Source organism: Phyllosticta citriasiana (genome assembly GCF_038021145.1).
Source record: "Phyllosticta citriasiana strain CBS 120426 chromosome Unknown IWZ02scaffold_7, whole genome shotgun sequence".
NCBI lineage: Eukaryota > Fungi > Ascomycota > Dothideomycetes > Botryosphaeriales > Phyllostictaceae > Phyllosticta > Phyllosticta citriasiana.
Window position 1 is genome coordinate 343,150 of NW_027117284.1, and position 19,143 is coordinate 362,292.

Here is a 19,143-nt window from a genome sequence, read left to right on the forward strand (position 1 = left end):
GACCCTGTTTCCGCGAGGAAAGCGATGGGCCGGGAGGCCGCGAAGAGAAAATGCCGTGCCAAATCAATAAAACACATAACATGACCTCATGACGCATGCCAGCGGGACCTCTAGTCCAATCGAGCCATCATCTGATCTTTCGTGAGTGGCTTGAAATCGGGCGACTCAATGTCCAGTCCCCGAGCTGCCAGGGTCGCACGCAAGTGTTGCGGGACGAGTTTGTTGTTGAGTTGAGGGGCAATCGAGAGTTCTGTGTGAAGAGGAAGAAAGGTGTGTGATCAGTACGCCTCCATGTGAAAGAATGAAGATTGCTCACCATGGTGGGTAAAGTCAAAGAGATTGGGGAGCTCCTTGACGGCGCCATTGGGGTGACGAGAATCCGGAAGTCTCGTGTTGGGGTCCCTCAGCTCGTCAAAGAAGGGGTGGACCATGGCATCGATTGCGGAAAGCCTCTGGGTGGGCGTGTATTCGAGAAGCTTGGAGATGAGGTCGATGGCGTTGGGGTCCGCTTTGCGGAAAACCTTGTAAGCTGGTGAGTTTCGCTCGTTTTGCATGTTTGCCGGGCCGCTCGTCCGTACCTTGTTGAACGGATGGGGTTTGATTTGAGGGAACTTGTGCTCCATGTAGTTGGGGTTCATGGTGCGAATCTGGTCCCGGGTCGGGGTTCCAAGGACCTTGATGATCTCGACCAGCTGGTCAATTCCGGATTCTCCCGGAAATAAAGGCTGGCCGAGCATCAATTCGGCCATGACGCACCCGGTAGACCAGACATCTAAAATGAACACGAGGCTTCAGCAAGTTCATGGCCAGGGTAGGGGCGGCTTGCGCCGAGGGATTGCGATGACGTACCGATCTTCGTGGTGTAGTTTGTTGCGCCGAAAATCAGCTCTGGGGCTCTGTAGTACCTCGAGCAAATGTACGAGACGTTGGGCTCGTTCTCGACCAGTATCTTTGCGCTACCAAAGTCACACAGCTTCAACACGCCCGTGTTGGGATCAAGGAGGAGATTCTGCGGCTTGATGTCCCGGTGGCAGATGCCCTGCGAGTGGATGTATGCAAGAGAGCGGAACAATTGGTAGATGTAGAGCTTGACCTCGAGTATAGGCATGACCGTCTTCAACTTGTTGAAATACCTCGAGGCGCGGTAGACGGTTTCTGGGACGTATTCGAGAACGAGGTTAAGGTAGACTTCATCCTTCTGGAGACGGGGAGTCAGCAAAGAGGCAGCTCGGGTGGGTTGCAACGTGGGAGGGGGGTGGCCGTCTTACCCGTTCGCCATTGTTGTAGAAAAAGGCCTTCAGTTCCACAATGTTGGGGTGGCGCACGATGCGCATTATTTGGAGCTCGCGGTTCTGCGTCATGACGGGTCAGTGGCGTGGGGCATGATGGCGTAGAGGGGCTGGAAGGCTGATGGGAGCGCACCTTGAATCGCTTGTCCTGCAGGACTCTCTTGATGGCGGCATCTTCACCGCTCGGCGACAGCTTGGTCTGGAAGACGACGCCAAAGGAGCCATTACCAACGATCTTGCACTGAGTGTAGGCCAAGTCTCTGTACTCGCCAGTCACGCCGTCTTGTACCTTTTCGCGTATCACCTCTGACGTGGGGGTTAGCAAGGCGAAGCCGAACACGGTCCGACTGGTTGTTGTGTCCTTACCACCCATGCGAAGGCTCGAAAAAGCCGATGGCCGATTTTGCGACATGGCGACGACGTGGAGAATTGAAAAGGCGTCGAATTGCTATCGCGAGTAGGGCGGGACCGAGCAGAGGAGCGGGCGAAATGGTCGTGGTTGCTCGGCGATGGAGTCCGTCGTGGGCGACAGGCTACGGGCACGTTGGGGTAGCCGGCGAAAGGAGGGGCGTTGAGAGATGGCGGCGGGCGGGAGGCGGAGCTGACGGGATGGCTTTGGCGCTCGCGGAGGGGGCGTTGGAGCGACGACAGGACGACGGTGTTGATGGCGGTGGGGGTTGGTCGACGATGGTGTTGACGTTTTGGTTGGTGTTGGCGTGGTGGTGGAGGGCCGTGGTCGAGAGGTGGAGGTGTGAAGTTGGGCTGCGGAGTCTGTGTGTCGTGTGTTGACTCGGTGGAGAGCGGGCAGCAGGTGAGGTGGAGGGCTGAAAGGGCAATGCAATGCAGGGCGCAGCGAGACCTGAAGCGCGTTGTGGGGCGCCTGCTGTCTGTGTGTATGGTACTGTAGGTAGCGCAGCGTGGTAGGATGCTAGGATCAGAGACGACGGAGAAGAGGAAGAGGGGAGGAGAGGAAAAGGGCAGAAAGTGCGAAGAAGGTCAGGGCAGGGCAGGGCAGGACAGGACAGGGCAGGGCAGGGCAGGGCAGGGCAGGGCAGGGCAGGACAGGGTAGGATGCAGTCGAGGGCAACAGCACAGTCAGTCAGTCAGTCAGTCCGTCAAGTTGAAATGACAACTGCGCTGGTGACGAGAGAGCGAGCGAGAGAGAGAGAGAGAGAGAAAGCGAGGTGGAAGAGCGAGGGCCGCGCTAAGTTTTAGGGTGCGCGTGAGCGTCGTCAATCCGGAAAAGTACGCAGGCCGCTTGACAGAGGAGAGGACGACGAGACGACAACGAGGGGGGAGGGCCTGGGAGCGGGCGGGCGAGCGGGCGGCCGTCAAGGCCAAGTCAACTCTGGCCGACCGTCTGTCTGTCTGTCTCTCTGTCCGGGGAGAGAAAGGAAAAAACAAAAACAAAAATGACAAAATAAAAATTGTTACACCCTCGCCGCTGATTTCTCTGCATTGCATTCTGAACCCCCCCCCCCCCGCAAGCGCACGCGCTGTTCGTCCATGCCGTCACAGCTTCACCTTAGGTCCCGGTGGGCTCCTGTCGTCGTCATGAATGGCCGGGTGCGTGGCGACTGACGAGAAGTGGGCGGGCAGTGAGCCAAGCACTCACTCACTCAGCAGGTCAAACATCATCTCTGTCCTCTCAGAAAGAAACGCTCTGGTCTGGAAAATTGGCCACGGGCACATTAACAGACCTGACATCGTCCACTTTAAGTACATGTACATGGCTCGCCTTGGCCGTGGTGTTGATGGGCTGCTGCGCTAAGGTACCTAATGTACGTTGCCAGTTTCGTCACACAGACACAGACCCAGGCCCACCTTGGTTGGCCAAAATGAAGCAAAAATCATCGCCATTCACTAACTAATATATTGATTGATTCCCGGTTCCACTCGTCACTTGGCTGGAAAACCAAACGCCGTCCAGCCCACCTCCAGGTCAGCGCAAGCCCCCATCACGTGACTGTCAGAGCTGAGACCTGAGTGAAAACCACACCTAGGCACCTAACACACCTTGCGGGCTCTTGCATGCCTGCCAGGTACACACATGGTGTTGAATTGTCTTCATTCTCTCCCTCTCTGCCTCTCTCCCACAATCCAGAGCCTCCACCTTCCACGCCTTCCTTCACCACATGGTCGCCTCCACGTGTCGCCCAAAGCAACTGACGAGGCGTTTAGACTTTGCTCGAGGCCCACTTCGGGCGAGCCTACAGATGCAACCAGAAGCCTTGTTTTATGGCGAGCAAGCACCTGCTGACGGATTTCCTGGCATGCGGCTCTTGCGGCATCTGCATCAGCTGCCACCATGCAGATTTCTGCTTGTGCCCGCGATGCACATGACCAACATGACCACATGTACCAGCTCCGGTCCCTCCTCATCCATCTCGACTGAGCTGCTGCTACTGCTGCCTTTTACTGCTTGAGCAGCGGCACAATCATCGTTTCTCCTCTCCTTATTCCCACTTTGGTGCGCCACAACTGCTTGAGAACCAAACACACACCTCTGGCTGAGCTTCGCCAGGTGCGTCCCTGTCCCGTTTCGTCATGCAATTCCCGACTCTCTCGTGATGGATCCACATGGCTTCCCGCCCGAAACAAACTCTCGTGCTGCCCCGAGGCTCGAGCAAACATTGCTCTACATGACTACATAACCTGCCCTTGGTGGTGTCGCTGCATCCTCTCGCACCTCAACCCTCGTCCGAATCCGTCGCCGACCCACCCGAATCTCCATGCTGATTGGGATCTGCGACGACCACGCCGCTGATATCCTGCCTGTCGCCAGTTCCGCTTCGCATTGCGTCTACATGGCCTCCTCTCGCTTCTGCTTCGCTGCCGCTCCAGTCCATTTGCCCATCTCTGGATCCTTGGGGTGTCGAAGGGCTGCTCTGCGTCTTCCGCACCGGCCCTGGTGGGCTGTCCTCGAAATCCCCATTTGACCCTTGGCCTGCTCCGTCGTCTTCTGGCGTCGGCGGTGAAAACTCCAGAAGCGGGCTGCGCCGCTCGTCCACCGAAGCGTCAGACATGTTTCCAAACTGCTGCTTCCTCTCCTCGCGCCGGTACCGTTGGGGCGACGGGCTGCTGGCAGGGCTGTCAAACTGCAGCTTGTGCATCATCTGTTGCACCAGCGGCAATTCCAGATAGTTGCTTCCAGAGCGGACAAACAGCACAAGCCCTAGACACAGCAGAATCAGTGTAGACTGCACCACAGCCATGCGCTTCTGGAAGAGAAGCTCGTCCGCAAGCAGAGTCAGACGCGTACTTATGGCCAGCATCTCTCTTTGATGCTGCTCGCGACGATTCTCCAGTTCAATGACGGTCGACTGCCATAGCTGGTCGTACTGTTGTCGCTGGGCAGAGTATTAGCTTCTCGTCCAAGGCCTTGGTTGGCATGCATCAGACTTACAAACTCCCTCAGTTCAGCCATCACTGTGCCGTTGAGATGGTCCAGAAACTTTTCCGTTTTGCCAAGCTGCCGCTTCTCAACCTTTGCAAAGGCATCTCTGAGAATCCGAGATTGATCCTCAATGTATTGCAACGACAGTGTCGAGTTCGACTCGAGCATCTGCAACCTCTTGTGAATGGATTTGAAGAAACTCTCTTGCGTCGTCGGCGCCGCGTTCTGGGGCTGGGTCGCTGTGTGCCTGACCGTGTCCCCAGAACTCTGCCCCGTCCTTGACGATGCAAATGCGGCGTCCGTCCCATTTGGTGCGCCTTCCGGCGACGGAGCGGCACCTGCAGACATCTGAGTAGCATCGGTTGTATATGTAGCATGTCCAGCAGAAGATTCTGTAGGGCCAAGGTTTGAGGACGTAGAACCACCAGACTGGGTGTGATTCGAAACGGGACTTGGCTCGTCCGCGCCAACAGGACTACTGGCGTTGACCACAGAAAAATGATTAGTTTCTGAGCCGGTCTGAGTTGTGGTGGCCGCAGTTTGTGTTGTTTGATCTTCCTGGCTGTTGCTTGTCGCCGCTACGCCTTCGCCCCCGGTCACGCCATGGTTGGTGATTTGGCCACTGGCCTGCTTCGAGCTGCCCTTCTCCTGCTCTGCTTGAGCTCCTTCATCTGTAGGAGAAATCGTGTTGCTAGGCTGCGCCGTGCGAGGTGATGCATTACCTTCGTCAACTGAGGTCGCCTGGGTTGGAGCTGAAGCTTGCAAACTAGACGGAATGGCTTTGATAGCTTCGCCCTCGCTTTCCATGATTTCTTCAGCGTCGTCGTCGCCCCTGGCAGCTTCCTCTTGATGGCGAAACTCCTCCATCATAGTAGTCCCGTGAACTCGCAGCAAGGACACAGGACAGTAGAACTCGTTGCCGTAATAAGACAAGAATTCAATCCGTAGATATCGTGCCCAGATCAGAGGGTTTTCGACAAGGAACGCCTGAATGTCACGACTGTTTCGAGCTTCGAAAATTCCGAGTTCCTTCCATCGGTCCAACTTCACTGGATACCGGTCCGAGACACTCACTCGAAACGTGCGGAACATGGAGCTGAAGAATTCGAAATTGGCCAGGACAATCGTATCAACCAGTATGTCATCGCAGAGCTCCACAATCACAAACTTGTTGTCCGCCGCACATTCGTTGAGCATGTAACTGTCCTTGTTCTCGACCAGCAGGGACGAAGAACTCTTGCATTGCGGATTTGTCTTGAGCACCGTCGCCGCACAGTCGAAGGAGGCGTAGTTGAATCGTTCCTTGCACGTCTTGCCGGCGTCTTTGCTTCGAGGACGCCCGTTGGCGGGCACCTCCTTTGACGCGCTATCAGCTCCAGCTGCCTTGGCTTCGAGCCCCGACGACTCGTCTGTTTGCTGGCCGGCTTTGTTGGTACCAAAGCCTCCAAAGTCGAGCTCAATTTCAGCATCCTCGCCCAGGAAATCGAGTTCGCTGTTCAAGTTGACAGGCCGATGCTTCCTGTTCTGGCTCCCAGCGGCCCCGCGACCTTGTCCGACATTATCCGGCGACTGGCCCGCTTTTGCCAAGTTTTGTTTTTTCCACTCCTCAAAAGACAGAAAGTTGGCCGTGTCTAAGGGCGAATCTGCTTCCACCTCGGGCTCGAATGATGGAGAAGCAGCATGGGATGCAGTTGTCTGCGTGACTTGAGCTGTAGCGGTAGACGAGGTGGAAACAATTCGCGCTGTGTCCTCGCCTCTCCGGGTCGTGTCAAAAGCAGAGTTGGGATCGTTGTTCCCCTCGGAGCCGGTAGGACTCGTCGATGACGTTGAGGCGGACTCGGTGGCGGTGGTTGCAGTCGAGTTGGACCCGGAAGACGCGGTAGGTCTCGCTCTCAAACATTGTTGAGGTAAGGAGTGAGTAATGTAGTTGATGGTTCTACTCCGGCATGTTGAGACGGTCGGCAAAGGAGTTGAGGCCGAATTTGCAACGTCAGGGCCAGCGACGTTGGAGTTGGTCAAGACAGAAACGGCCAAGACGGCGCGCGGGAGCGAGAGGACGAGGAAGAAGGCCGCCGCGAAGACATGTCGGCCAATCTTGAGCATCGCTCGTACATATCAGTCGGCGGAGGGGCTGGCCGGCTAGTCGCATGCGAAGGGTCAGAGCATGCAGCAATCGCGAATGAGGGCTGGTAAACGTATGTCATTGGCACATGTGTTGGTTAGGTCAGACAGACACAGCTATCAGAAAGCTGGCCACAACCCGACTCCACTTGCGACGCGCATGGATTAGCCCCCCGCTGCCGCCGCAAACAGCTTGACAAGCCCCTTCCCCATGTTCAGATGACGGGCAAATCTTCATGGTTTTGATTTTGTATTTGCTCACGGTATCCAGTGATATTGTCGTTTCACCTCTGTCGGCGATTGCGCCGTCTCCAAAGTGCAGCCCATCCATCCCGTTCGCACGAAAAGGTCCTGATCTGGACCATGTCTTTCAAATGGCCGCCCCAAAAAAGAAGAGGAAAAAAAGGAAAAAACAGAGTCTTCAGTCCGCTCTCTACATGTCCATTCGCCCTGCTCCCAAGAAGAAAGATTCATGTGCGCAATTGTATCCCGGGGTTCCCGCAGGAAAAAGGCCAAAAAAAAAAAAAAAATTCATGCGACCAGCGAAGACAGACCGTGTGTCATGCCATGGAAAAGAAGGGGGGGGGGGGGGGGGGGGGGGGCGTTGGGGTGGGGGGTATGCGCGCTGGAACGAAACAATGCATGCGCATCAAAAGGTGCAGTGAGCGCAAAGAAAGGAAGAACAGGCGGACACTGTCGCCACTTAGGCTGCTAGGAAAAATCAACGTCAGATTTGGTTGGGCGTTAGGTCGTCAGACATGTGCAAAAAAGCCATGTATCCCAAAGACCCTTGATTGGCACAATTGTTAAAAGCCCTCGTCTCCGGCCCTGCAGAGATGTATCTGATCGACCCATTCTGATCGGTTGACCTCTTCTGCCGTGAGGCGGCGGTTCGGATTCGGGTCGAGGATGGAGTAGATGACGTTGCGGCATTGGCGCTGTTGCCCAAATTCAGTGAAAACACGAGCACGATTCCAAAGTCGCTACATACCCTTCGGAGAACCTCGATTGGTCTGTATCCGCTTTCTTCCTTTCGGTCCTCGAGGTATTTTGTATAAAACTCATCTTCTCCCTTTTTTGCAACCCGCCAAAGGTGCCGGCCTGTTCTCATGGCCATGTATATGACACCGCAGGCCCAGACGTCAACGGCCCTCGGGTCGAATTCTTCGTCAACATACTCTTCGGGGGCAATGTACGGCGCGGAACCACAAATTCCAGCTGTCATGTGAGGCTCCTCCTCCCATGCCATTCTGAAGCACTCGCCGTTGCCAAAGTCGGTGATTTTGATGGCGCCGTGTTGCGTAAGAAGTAAGTTTTCAGGCTTGAGATCGCGATGTGCGACGCCCATGGTGTGCAAGTAGTCGACGCCGCGCATGAGCTGCTTGAAGAAGCAGTCGGCCTCAACGACTTCGAGCTGACCGGCTGCCAGGATCAAGGTGTAGAGGTCACCGCCAGCGCAGTACTCCATCACTTCGCAGAACTCGCCCTTCTCGTCCCGGATGAGGTCCAGGGTGTTGATGATATTTGGATGGTGCATGGACGAGGAAATGCAAAATTCGGACGTCAGACGTTTGTTGTACTTCTTGTCCGATTCGCCAGGTCGCTGCTTAAACTCCTTGACCGCGAAGAGCTTTTCTCGCTTGGGATCCTTCTCGTCAGGCTTGTGTGCGATTTTGACGATGCCGAACGCACCGCGCCCAATGATTTCTTGGCACTTTCCGTATTTTTGGACCAGAGTCATTGATGAGCTTGCGCCTCCTTTGTGTTCAGCACTGAACTTCTCCTTGTCGTTCCGGATCTGATCCACCCAGCCAGACATTAGGCTCAACGGCTGCTCCTCTGGGTGGGATTCCTTCTTCTTGCCCAGCATCAGATTTTGGAACATGTCCTTAAGCTTCTCTTCGCGCTTCTGGATCTTCAACTGATGTTCGTGGGAGCCATCCTCGTGGAGCCTGAATCGCCGGGAGACGTTGGCGGCCTGCTGCTGCTCTTTCTTTTTGTCCGAGTTGCTTTTGGAGCGCTCGGTTGCTCCAGTCGCTTGCTTTTCTGATTTGGATACTTGTCGCTTTGGCTCTGGTTTGGGTGACGTTGCTGGTGGCGTGTCGCTGTTGGAAGGGGACTTTTCGGTGACCTTTTCCGGAATTTTGTCAACGACAACTCTCGAACTTTCCCTCGAGCTATCTGGTTCGCGGCGACCAAAGATTCCGCTTATCCGGGATGACATGGTGGGCTTCTTTGCAGGAAGATTGGGTCTTGGTGCGGCGGAACCGTTGGTCAGCGGAACATCGCCATTGGTGTTCTTTGGAGGCGGTAGCGCGAAGTTGCCGTCGGAAGAAGCGAGTGAGGATGTGGAAGTAGAGGGGACCGGGGAACCGGAAGGCTTGGAGCTAACGGCGGGGGACGTCTTGTTGGCCATGACGAGTAGAAACGGCGAGGAAGGAGAGCGGAGATGGGGTGCAAAGAGGTGGCAGCGGCGGGAGTGAGGAAAGCGGCGCAGGCGGGTGAAAGGAGGCGATGGTGAGAGACTCGACGTCTCGGGCTGGGGCAAAGCCCAGGAGTAGTAGGCGTTATGCTCGCAAAACGGCGCGAGGTGCGGTGTAGGCGGGTGTCAGCCAGGAGTGGTGGAGGGGGAGGGCGGGCGCGTCGCGGAAAGAGAAGAGGGTGTTGATGTGGCCTGCCCGACGGGAGTGCGATCGAGAGCGAGAGGTTTCTTGCTTGGCGGCCGAGGCGCGGAGGCCGCCCGAAGCAAAGCAGCAGTTGAAAGGCGTCGAGAAGGGTCGAGAGTCGCGTTGTCGCTGACAAAAAGAAGGCTGCACCTGAGTGACGCAGCCAAGATGAGGTCAGAGGCGAGCAACGCTGACGGCTGTGCGCGGGCGGCAGACACAGAGCATGTGTGTGGATTGTGAAGTGGACAAGAGAGAGCAGAGGTGCGAGGAAAAGAGGGCGAGAAAAACGGCAAGAGAGAAGCGGGACGAGGGGCGTGAGGATATTACGGGAGCGATGGGATGCTCTGGTGCGGTATTTTTGGTTGGTGGCATGGCAGAGCCACTCAACTCACCACCACCACCACCACCACTACCACCACCTCACTGCTCGCAGTCAACAAAAGTCGGTACTGTACCTACACCCAGTCCAATCCATTACTCGGTCTCTGCAGACAGTCTCAGTAAAAATATTTCGTCTCCCTGCATGTTTGTTTCCAACGCAAACCAAAGCCCGGACAACTGAGGTAGGTGTATTCTTGTGACAATGAAATTGATGCCTCGCACACCACCACCATGACCACCACAGCCTCAACCATGCACACGTCCCGTCGCTGAGGCTTTCCTCGGACTCTCAGTCAGTAGTCGTCGGCTGAGGTGCACTTTCCTCGGACAACGGCGGCACCTTTGCGCATAGCTCCGGCTTCAACCACCGAGTGCAGCCAGTGCAGCCACCGGCAGTGCGTGCATCGCCCCAGCTCTACGTCATTATTCAAAATACTAGACCTTACCTACACCTCACCTCAATATGCCTTACCACATCATCGCATGTGCAACTCCACAGCGTCCCATCCGGACTCGCATTCCAAGATCTTCAGCGTCAGCGCAGTCTCGCACTTTGATGCGCTCCCTCCCCAGCCCGCAGCGCGCCCCCGCGTCAACGACCAATCATCAAAAGCCTCATACATTTCCTCTTACCCCTCGGATCGTCTACGATCAATAATTGCTGCCACCGCGCGGATGCAGGTACTGCTGCGCCGAGCCTGCATTCAATCTCAGCTTACAATTACGTCAGCTGCCAGGTCGGTCAACAAGATATGACGGAACCACACACCGCCGCACTGCTACCGAATCCGTAACTCGCGCGCGCGCACCGCCATTTCTTTGAAAACAACAAAGAGCCCCCTCCGACCCTTTTTTTTTTTTTTTTTTTTTTTTTCAGGCGTCCTGCTCGCCTGTCTGCGCCTGACTTGCCGTCTTATGCTTCCAAGTGACAGCTTCATCCTGGCCCACAACCGGTCATCTGCCCTTGGCCATCCGCATTCCTATTGCACCTTGACACGCTCTCCCGTGACGTTCAACCCTCAACCAACCTCTCGAATAATAAAAGCCCGCCTTGATCAAGACGTCTTGGAGCTGCCAGCAGCTTCGTCTACCTTTGCCTCGGCGTTGTTCTTGGCCTTCTCCACGAGTTTCGCCAGCGCTGATGCCCCCTGCCTTGACACTTCCGTCCCCAATTGCAGAGCGTCCGACAGCGAAGGGTTCTCGCAAATGCTCCTCTTGCCCTCGACCCGGCGAGTGAGGTAGAGAGTTGGCCTCTTCTGACCGCGCTCCTTGACTATCCTCTTGATCTCCTCCTCATAGGCTTTTTCGTACACGTCCATGTCGACGGCACTTGGGGATTCGCAAACGACATGCTGATACTCTTGAGCCAAGTTTTCCGCCGGGAAATCTATGTCCAAAAACAAAGTGTCTTCCAATGGATCGTGCGCATGACCCTTTCCAATGTCGACCCGCGTTGCAACTTGCTGTGTGACAGGATGCCCTGGGGCTGGTGAACCACGAGGACTTGGTGATATTGAAGGTCGAGAACTGGGTCGAGATGAAATGGTTGAACCCTCGACTCGCTGCGCCAACTGATCGGTCAATTGGTCGAGCTTCGTCCCCAACACCTCGCGCAGTCCCTCAGGACTGGGTTTGCTTTCGGTACGTGTGCTGTTGGCTGTGCCTTCGCTTTGCGCCCTTGCTACCCTGTCATGAGGTGCCTTCATGGAAAGAGGCGGCTGTACCATCCGCGACGCCTGACCAAAAATGCCTTGCACCAAATCTGGCCGCCTCCTGAACAAAAGTTGCTTAAAACGCTTCACTGCTTTCATCTGCCAGCCACGTCAACACTGCGCAGGAACGAGAAAGAAAGAAGAGAAAAGAGAGCAAAAAGTATAAGCTGCGAAGACGCCTCTAAGATGACTTACCACGATGAGCAAGTGGCCCATGTTGCCAGTAATGGCCGCGTTCACCTCGTCCTCGGTTGGCGGCTCAATGATCGTGGCAACATTCTCTTCCTTTGGCAGCAAACGATCCATGCCTCTTCGCGTGACCCATCGGTGCTCCTACATGCCAGGTCAGCTTCTCAGCCCGAATGTGGCGGACGGGTCCTTCATACGCGGAGATCGTCCATGACTATTCGTGTTTCTGGGTTTTTGTCCAAGACTCTACGCATCAGATCCGCAAAGTCGTCGTCGCAGTCGGGTCCAAGCTCAACCTCGTCATTCCGGATCGAGTCGTAAAGATCAATCATTCCAGCTTTTTCGAACGGTATCCTTCCAAAGCGCAAGCAGTAAAGCGTCACACCCATGGACCAAATGTCCGCTGCTTTTCCAGACACGTCTCCGTGCTTGGGCACACATAGCTCTGGGGGCATGAAAGCCGGCGAGCCAGCCGACTTTTTGGTCTTCATTTCCGAGTCTTTTTCGAACATTTCCGACACTCCAAAGTCTACAATCTTCAGTACATCGTCGTTGGTAATCAAGCAATTGTCAGGCTTTATGTCGCGATGAATAATGCCCTGGGCGTGGAGGTACTCAATCCCAAGAATCATGTCCCGGAACCAGCACCTGCATTGCTCCTCGTGGTACGGATCTGCTCGCTCTTCCAGCCCGACCCTCATTACGACACCCTTCTTGCAAAGCTCCAGGACCATATACAATGAATCTTCGTCCGGATCATCGAGCACTTCGATGAGTGAAACAAGGTTCGGGTGGTTGAGTTTCTTCATGACGGCAATTTCTTCCCGAATGAGGTCAAGAGAGTTGTTCGTGTCGCTGCTGGAGTGGCGATGTAAGGGCAAATTGAACCCGCGACCTGCTAGGGCTGGGTTCTGTCGCCGGCGCATACCGGGGTTGCGAAGCAGATTTGACTGTGCGCGCTTCCTCAATCGCGACTTGGAGAACTCCTTGACCGCCTGCGAACCTCGAGAGTTGTGAGTCAGCACGATGATTCGAGACAATGCTGTTTGCAAGGCTAGACTTACGAATTCCGTGCCGAATTGGTCAACAGCCAAGTGGACAGCACCGAAGGATCCCCGGCCTATTTCTTGCTTCACAATATATTGATTTATTCGGTGCTGTGCGGTGCCGTCGTCTTCGCTGTTGCTGTATTCGGATCGAGCGTTTAATGTTTCCTGCGCGTCTCTGCCGTCAGATGACATGTCTCGAAAGCATGGGCTTGCGATGCAGACCTTGACTTCTCTTGTGTGCGACGCGGCGCGACGGTGATGGCGGAGCGGGCTTTGGTATGCGGGCGCGGAGCTGTAGCAGAAGACGACTGGTTTCAGCGGACTTATCTGACAGGGGCGATTTTGGGCATCATCTCACGCATGTTTGACCGGCGGTGGTCTGCTTTCATCAGGCACAGTTAGAGAGAGCTGGTCCGAAGACTGAGTAGCCGGCGGCGGAGACGGCGAAGGCATGGCGGGGTCGAGGCAGGGGGACGAGGCGAGGAGAATGGAAGAATGCAGGGTTCTAGGTCGCGGACCAGTGTGCGGGTAGTGTCGATGTTCCTGGGTCAAAAGATAAGAGGTAAGGCGCGTGCGGTTGGTTGTCTAGGAAAGGTGGGAATATACAAGAAGTGTCGAGACGTGGAGGCGCGGCGAGTTGTAGCATCGCTCCCAGGGTCTCAAGTGCCGGCAGCTAGTAACTTTGGCTGAGGAACGGGCGGGGCGGAGAGGGGCGGAGCGGAGCCGTCACTGCGGCTGCGGCACAAGGAAGCGAGGAGGTCGAGTTGCGCCCGTCACCACCCATGAGCCACCCGCAGTCACATCTCACAACCATGTGCTTGCCTCGCACCCCTTTCACAACATCCCGTCATTGTCGCTGACCTTCGCTGTCTTCGCCATGGTTGTCTATTCCTTTTACATCTTCGACCGCCACAGTATGCGACCCTCCACTCGCGCCAGCATTCGCTAACGCGACGCCCGCCAGGCGAATGCATCTACAGCAAACGATGGATGCAGCGCCCTGTTCCCTCTTCCGCCAAAACCATTCGACCTCAGTCAGGTGGCAGCCTTGTCAGCGACGGCGACCGGGACTCTAGTGGCCGCAAAGCCCTGTCAAAGGAGGACGATGCAAAGCTCATGTTCGGGACAATCTTCTCCCTTCGTAACATGGTCAAGCAGCTGGGCGGCGAAGACGATACGTATGCCATACCCGGCTCGCTGTATATCTCTCCAATGCTGATGATCTCTCGTCGCTCCAAGTTTCTTGTCGTACCGTACCGCTGAATACAAGCTCCACTACTACGAGACACCCACCCGTCTCAAGTTTGTCATGCTCACCGACACCAAGACGAACAACCTTCGCATAGTTCTGCACCAAATATGGGCGAACCTCTATGTTGAATTTGTGGTCAAAAACCCAATCGCACCAGTTGAACACCCTGGGGGTGTTGGCGTAGCCAACGAGCTCTTTGAAATGGGGCTCGACAGCTTCATCGTGAGTAACATGATGAACTCAAGGATTGTCTCTAACAGGCTCGCTAAAGAATTCGGTTTTCCCTTCTTAAGAATTCGATCAACTTTTGAGACCAAAAGAACCTTAGGCATTCATTGGCAGCACCTTCTTCCATGGACAGGGTTATCCGAACTGCAACAGAGCATCGAAATTCTTCCACCACACCGCATCTCTCGCATTGGCCCGCCCGATCCATGCTATTCGCTGCTGACTCTGGCCATGCGTCCTAAAAGTTTCAACTCCAGATTCCCAAGCGTGGGGACATTAGAGAGCCTTAAATACCAAATAATTGCTGTTTTTTAACACGCGACCGTCGCAGGTTGGTGGCATATGAGGTGGAACAAGAAGCATTCCATGTGGGACATCGAAGTCTCTCTTAGTACGGGAAATCGTGATCCAGGGGGATCCAGAGAATCATTCAAGTTCCAGAAAAAGTTCCCTTTCATGAAACTGCCCATGAATGTCTCTTAACGTGGAAACGCTCTGCTCAAGCCGTGCTTCCATGCCTAGACAAAACGTGCGAGGAGTTTCTCAGTGCACTATTGCACAATGCCGTTTTGATGCAGCCAGATCTCAAGACCATTGTGGATTCCTGTCAAAAGCAACGCCCGAGCAGTACATACTACAGCTAGCAACTACTCTTCCGGTATATGTTTCGCAACAAATTTGGTGACTCGTTTGGAACGTCCAACTTGCATGGGCTTCAAAGAACACTCATCACCTGCGTTTTGCTGGCAAGTTGCGCTGCTTTGGAAAATCGAGGGGTATCTTAAGCTTCGCAATTTTGTGATTTGTTGCCTCCGCCTTGGAGTATTTCTTTCCGCGCTCCTTGTCGGTGGGGTTGTTGACTTTGCAACCAATCTCTTGGAAGTATTGAGCGATCCTGCCAGCGCGTTAATCCGGTGCGGCCTTCCATGGTGTATTGCGCGTGCTTACTGTTTGTTGTCTAATTTGAGGTCTTCTCTTAGTTCAAATGTATCGACCTCATAGTCGTCGACAATCAAAGCCATCGCGGCAACGTGCGTGATGAGGTAGTCCACGTGCCACTTCGTCAGCTCGCTGCGGGGTGGTTAGCAGGCCAAAAAAGTCAAAAGGAGAAAAGGAGACATGAGCTTGTTTGAGGACATACTTTCCGATGGCGAATTTGCGCCTCACGCTGTCGAGGAGAGCTCCGCTGGCTCCGGTCTTCTTCTCTAGATCCTCTCGGGGGGGGGTTCTTTTGGATCCACTCCGTGATGGCTTAAGGGCGTCCAGAAAATCGACGAGAAGCAAGATGTACTTCAAAACCTTGAGCTTCTTTAGGCCCTTCTTTTGCACTGCAAGATTTCCGAGCCGGTTTGCAACAAAACGACTGTGCATCGAAACGTCTTCGCCATTTTGTACGGCGTCAATCCAAGGTTGAACGTCCACCAGTCGTAGGGTGTCGATGCCAATCAGCGACTCGGGGGTATAGACCTCGGCCGGACTGGTGGCGTCCAGGTTGGCTTGAGGTCGGGGCTTTCCTTCGTTCACGGCAGCCTGAAGCGACTCTTTGGTAGGCAGGTCTGAAGTAGCATCGGAGACTGACTGGAGAACTGCTGCAGCCACCGAGTCTCCCGAAGCACCAGAGCCGGGGGTAATGGCATTTTCTGTGATTGAAGCAAGTGCCTTTTTGGCCTTTTTGGTGCCAAACTCTTTGCCAAGCTCCTGTCGTAGATTGAAGTTGGTCTGTCTTTGTTTTTCGGCGGCCTCTTGACGCCGTGTCCTCATCTCTTCTGCTTCGCTCCTCAACGTGCTTCTTAATACGAGCTTGTGCGCTTTCATCATCTTCAGCTCTCCGGTATCCGGGTCGTAGATGCCGACGTAATGTGCCAGGAAGTTTTCGGCGGAGCCATCCTGCTCTTCGGTTGCAGTGAAGTTGAGCTTGGGGTGATCAGAGGTCTCTAGCAGCAATCCGTACGGTGTGGCGTGTTTGCCGCTCGAGTCTTTTTTGTAGGGGGTGAATGCAATGCTGGGAGGCAAGGATACGCCGGGAGTCGCCGCTGTTGGGTCGGTCAGTCCAGTGCTGGCTAGGGTAATTGATGCTACGAACCGACGACGGGACCAAGCTCGGCGTCGTCCTCCAAGAAGGAGACTTTGACAGGCGTGGCGGCCGCATCAAGCGCCACCTTTTTGGCCGGTCGCTCGATTCGCTGGGCGTAGCGCTTGCGCTTCTTCTCAGAGTGGTGGTCGGCCATGGCGTCACGGGTGGTGTGGTGGGTGTTCAGGTAAACACTAAGTTGACGTTGCGGTGGTTGCAACTGAACTTTTTTGCTCACGTATCGTATCGATAAGGGGCCCGAACCGTCCCCGCCGTCGGTTGCAGCACGGCAGCGAGTGACGCACAAGGGGGGATCCTAAACAGCCACCAGACTGAGGTCAGTGGGTGGTCGTCGTGTCGTGTGTCCATCATTGCACAGCAGTGCGACATGTCGCGACTTCCCGGTTTTCCTGTCTCGTTTGCATCATGCCATCATCACTTCTAGATTAAACCTAGGTGAGCTCCTCAAGCATCCATCTCTGCTTCGCATCTTCCCTTCCGTCCTCAGTCAATCTCCTCGGCCTCAAACAGCCGCCATGGCCGCCATTCTCGACACCATCTCCACTGCCGCATCCACGTTCAAATCCAAATCCATGAGCGTCATCGATGGCTTGTTTCCACCCGCCAAGCGCGCCGAGGTCCTCTCCAAGTTGCAAGCTTGGGCGTCTGCCAATCCAAAACTCGCTGTAAGGTGCCTGTTCCGGCCTCCCGACTCGACATGCAGGCTGACTAGACAGGCCTTCCTATTAGCACAGCTTGCACTGTCCGGCTTTCCACTCATAATGTTTGGTGTCTTCACCGTCACCGTCTTTGTCTTCTCTCTGATCGTCGCCCTGCTCGTTGGCGTCCTGGTAGCTCTTCTCTTCACGGCCTTCATGGTCGGAGTCGCTCTACTCGTTGTGCTCCCCACCACGTTCATCACTACCCTGGGAGCAAGCTTCGTCTTTCTCTGGGGTCTTGGTGGCTACTACATTGTCAAATGGTTCAACCAAAGCGATGGGGCGGCCCTTGAAGGCTCGGCTGTCGGCGACAAGCTGAACAACTTGACCGGTGGCCGCATAAGCTTCTTGATGGACGGCATGAGAGGGCAGGACTCTGAGAATGGTCGCAAGGATTCAAAGGACAAAAATTCACAGCCATCTCCTCCAGCTGATGATGATGGCAAGGAGAAAGATTCCCACAGCTCTGCTCGCTCCCTGACTTCTACCGGGCCAAGGAAGCTCAACCGCGACCATCTCAAAAATGGTGCAAGCAAGGTAGCAAACACGGACGACGTAAAGCAAAAGACAGGCAGCGCGGCTAACAGCGTGTCTAATGTGAAGGGTGTTGCTAGCGGAGCTACTGAGGTCGCTTAGTTAAAGGCAGTATATTACATAATATTTATTTATTTATTTATTATGAGGTAGCAGGACCGATACCACTACGCTAGCCGACCTAAAAAGGCATAGTAAGCGAGATAGTAGCTATCTTACTTAGTTAGTCTATATACTAGGGTAGTAGCATGATATTTATTTACTTATTTATTTATTTATTTATTTAGTTTAATATCCCTCTTAAGTCTAAGACTACAAGAAAAAAGAATAGCTATTCTAATAGTATATAATTATAAGATTTAGCACTATAGGGGTTTAAATTAAGTTATAATAATAATTATTTATTTATTTATTTATTTAGTTTAACGTCCCTCTTGAGTCTAAGACTATAAGAGACGAGGATAGCTATCCTAATAGTACAAGATTAGCTAATATAATATACTATCTAGTAGGTTTAAACCATATTAGACTCGTGTATATATATATATAGCAACTCTTTTTAAGGGGTGTTTTTAATGGTTATGGTTAGACATTTCGGGCCAAGCCCTTACAGTAAAATTACTAGATTAGTAATATAAGTGGGAATAAGCAAAAACTAAAAGAGTGTAAGGTAATAAAGGAAAAGGGGTTGATTTGCAGGTAGGGGAGTAGAATATATATAAAGATATATATATACATATACATATGTGAACATATATATATATATATATATATATATATAATTATATCTCCTTAACCCTACTGCGTGGTGGGTTCTCTCTCAATATGCCACTGTTTAGTAGCTATTTAAGTACTTTCTATAAAGGCCAGGGTGGCCCTTATAGTTTCTGAGTTTTTAAAAAGGTTTTTCATGCTTAATAAGGGGATATCCTTATAAAGCTTCTTTCTTTACTCTTTATACTCCCTACAGGATAGTAGGAGGTGTAAAGGTGTTTCTTTAGGACTGCCACACCTACACATACTATTAGGAGACCTATTAATACACTGTAGATAGGATTTAAAGTATCCATGTCCTATTTTTAGCTAATAGAAAGCTGAGGCTATAGATCTAGGTGTATCTATAGGGACCTTAAGCTTATAGCTAGGGATAGCTATAAAGGTACTATAGTAGGAGGAGTTATTATTAGATTTAGCTTTTACCTTATCTATAATAGTCTGCTAGTCCTGTGTAGTAGTAGTCTTTATATCCATTCCTACTATTACTAGGGCTTTCGGGTAATTCTTAGGCTCTCTATTAGTTGCTCCCTTAGCTAAGGAGTCAGCTAATTCATTACTATATATATCTATATGGCTTAGCACCCATCCTAGTATTATAGAAGCACCCTTAGAGGCCGCTATTTTAGCAGCCTCTATAGCCCTGATTTGCTAGGACCAGCCTAGGTTATTAGACGGATTTATAATCCTATATATAGCAGCCTGGTTATCTACATATATATAGTATATATGACCATTTCTTACGGTTCTACTAGCGTATT

General features: G+C 53.3%; 7 protein-coding genes across 7 annotated transcripts; 2 read left to right on the forward strand and 5 right to left on the reverse strand.

Annotated features, from left to right (window-relative positions):
- Positions 1-110: 110 nt before the first annotated feature.
- On the reverse strand, positions 111-1,701 carry IWZ02DRAFT_433249 (glycogen synthase kinase-like protein-3 beta; the record flags this gene model as incomplete). Its single annotated transcript, XM_066766278.1, has 5 exons — positions 111-250; positions 317-772; positions 850-1,198; positions 1,269-1,352; positions 1,423-1,701. The coding sequence occupies 5 exons, from the start codon at positions 1,699-1,701 to the stop codon at positions 111-113; spliced, it is 1,308 nt and encodes a 435-aa protein (XP_066622155.1).
- A 2,124-nt stretch (positions 1,702-3,825) lies between these two features.
- IWZ02DRAFT_270811 (UNC-like C-terminal-domain-containing protein) lies at positions 3,826-6,967 on the reverse strand. Its single transcript, XM_066763474.1, has 2 exons — positions 4,696-6,967; positions 3,826-4,639 (listed from the first exon to the last, which is right to left on the reverse strand). The coding sequence occupies exons 1-2, from the start codon at positions 6,787-6,789 to the stop codon at positions 3,980-3,982; spliced, it is 2,754 nt and encodes a 917-aa protein (XP_066622156.1). The 5' UTR covers positions 6,790-6,967; the 3' UTR covers positions 3,826-3,979.
- Positions 6,968-7,613: 646 nt separating this feature from the next.
- IWZ02DRAFT_490699 (putative serine/threonine protein kinase) lies at positions 7,614-9,223 on the reverse strand (the record flags this gene model as incomplete). Its single annotated transcript, XM_066769683.1, has 2 exons — positions 7,614-7,745; positions 7,799-9,223. 2 exons carry the CDS (start codon positions 9,221-9,223, stop codon positions 7,614-7,616), a joined length of 1,557 nt encoding a protein of 518 aa, XP_066622157.1.
- Positions 9,224-10,738: 1,515 nt separating this feature from the next.
- Positions 10,739-13,468, reverse strand: IWZ02DRAFT_270841 (kinase-like domain-containing protein). Its single transcript, XM_066763475.1, has 6 exons — positions 13,163-13,468; positions 13,027-13,096; positions 12,820-12,969; positions 11,953-12,750; positions 11,762-11,899; positions 10,739-11,665 (listed from the first exon to the last, which is right to left on the reverse strand). The coding sequence occupies exons 1-6, from the start codon at positions 13,255-13,257 to the stop codon at positions 10,910-10,912; spliced, it is 2,007 nt and encodes a 668-aa protein (XP_066622158.1). The 5' UTR covers positions 13,258-13,468; the 3' UTR covers positions 10,739-10,909.
- A 213-nt stretch (positions 13,469-13,681) lies between these two features.
- IWZ02DRAFT_490701 (Sybindin-like protein) lies at positions 13,682-14,348 on the forward strand (the record flags this gene model as incomplete). The annotated part of the gene is made up of 4 exons (XM_066769684.1): positions 13,682-13,718; positions 13,769-13,982; positions 14,044-14,278; positions 14,328-14,348. 4 exons carry the CDS (start codon positions 13,682-13,684, stop codon positions 14,346-14,348), a joined length of 507 nt encoding a protein of 168 aa, XP_066622159.1.
- Positions 14,349-14,834: 486 nt separating this feature from the next.
- IWZ02DRAFT_519461 (RNA polymerase I associated factor, A49-like protein) lies at positions 14,835-16,512 on the reverse strand (the record flags this gene model as incomplete). Its single annotated transcript, XM_066770740.1, has 4 exons — positions 14,835-15,179; positions 15,233-15,355; positions 15,426-16,317; positions 16,368-16,512. 4 exons carry the CDS (start codon positions 16,510-16,512, stop codon positions 15,014-15,016), a joined length of 1,326 nt encoding a protein of 441 aa, XP_066622160.1. The 3' UTR covers positions 14,835-15,013.
- A 139-nt stretch (positions 16,513-16,651) lies between these two features.
- Positions 16,652-17,988, forward strand: IWZ02DRAFT_452022 (uncharacterized protein). Its single transcript, XM_066767558.1, has 2 exons — positions 16,652-17,041; positions 17,093-17,988. Exons 1-2 carry the CDS (start codon positions 16,892-16,894, stop codon positions 17,708-17,710), a joined length of 768 nt encoding a protein of 255 aa, XP_066622161.1. The 5' UTR covers positions 16,652-16,891; the 3' UTR covers positions 17,711-17,988.
- The last annotated feature ends 1,155 nt before the right edge of the window (positions 17,989-19,143 follow it).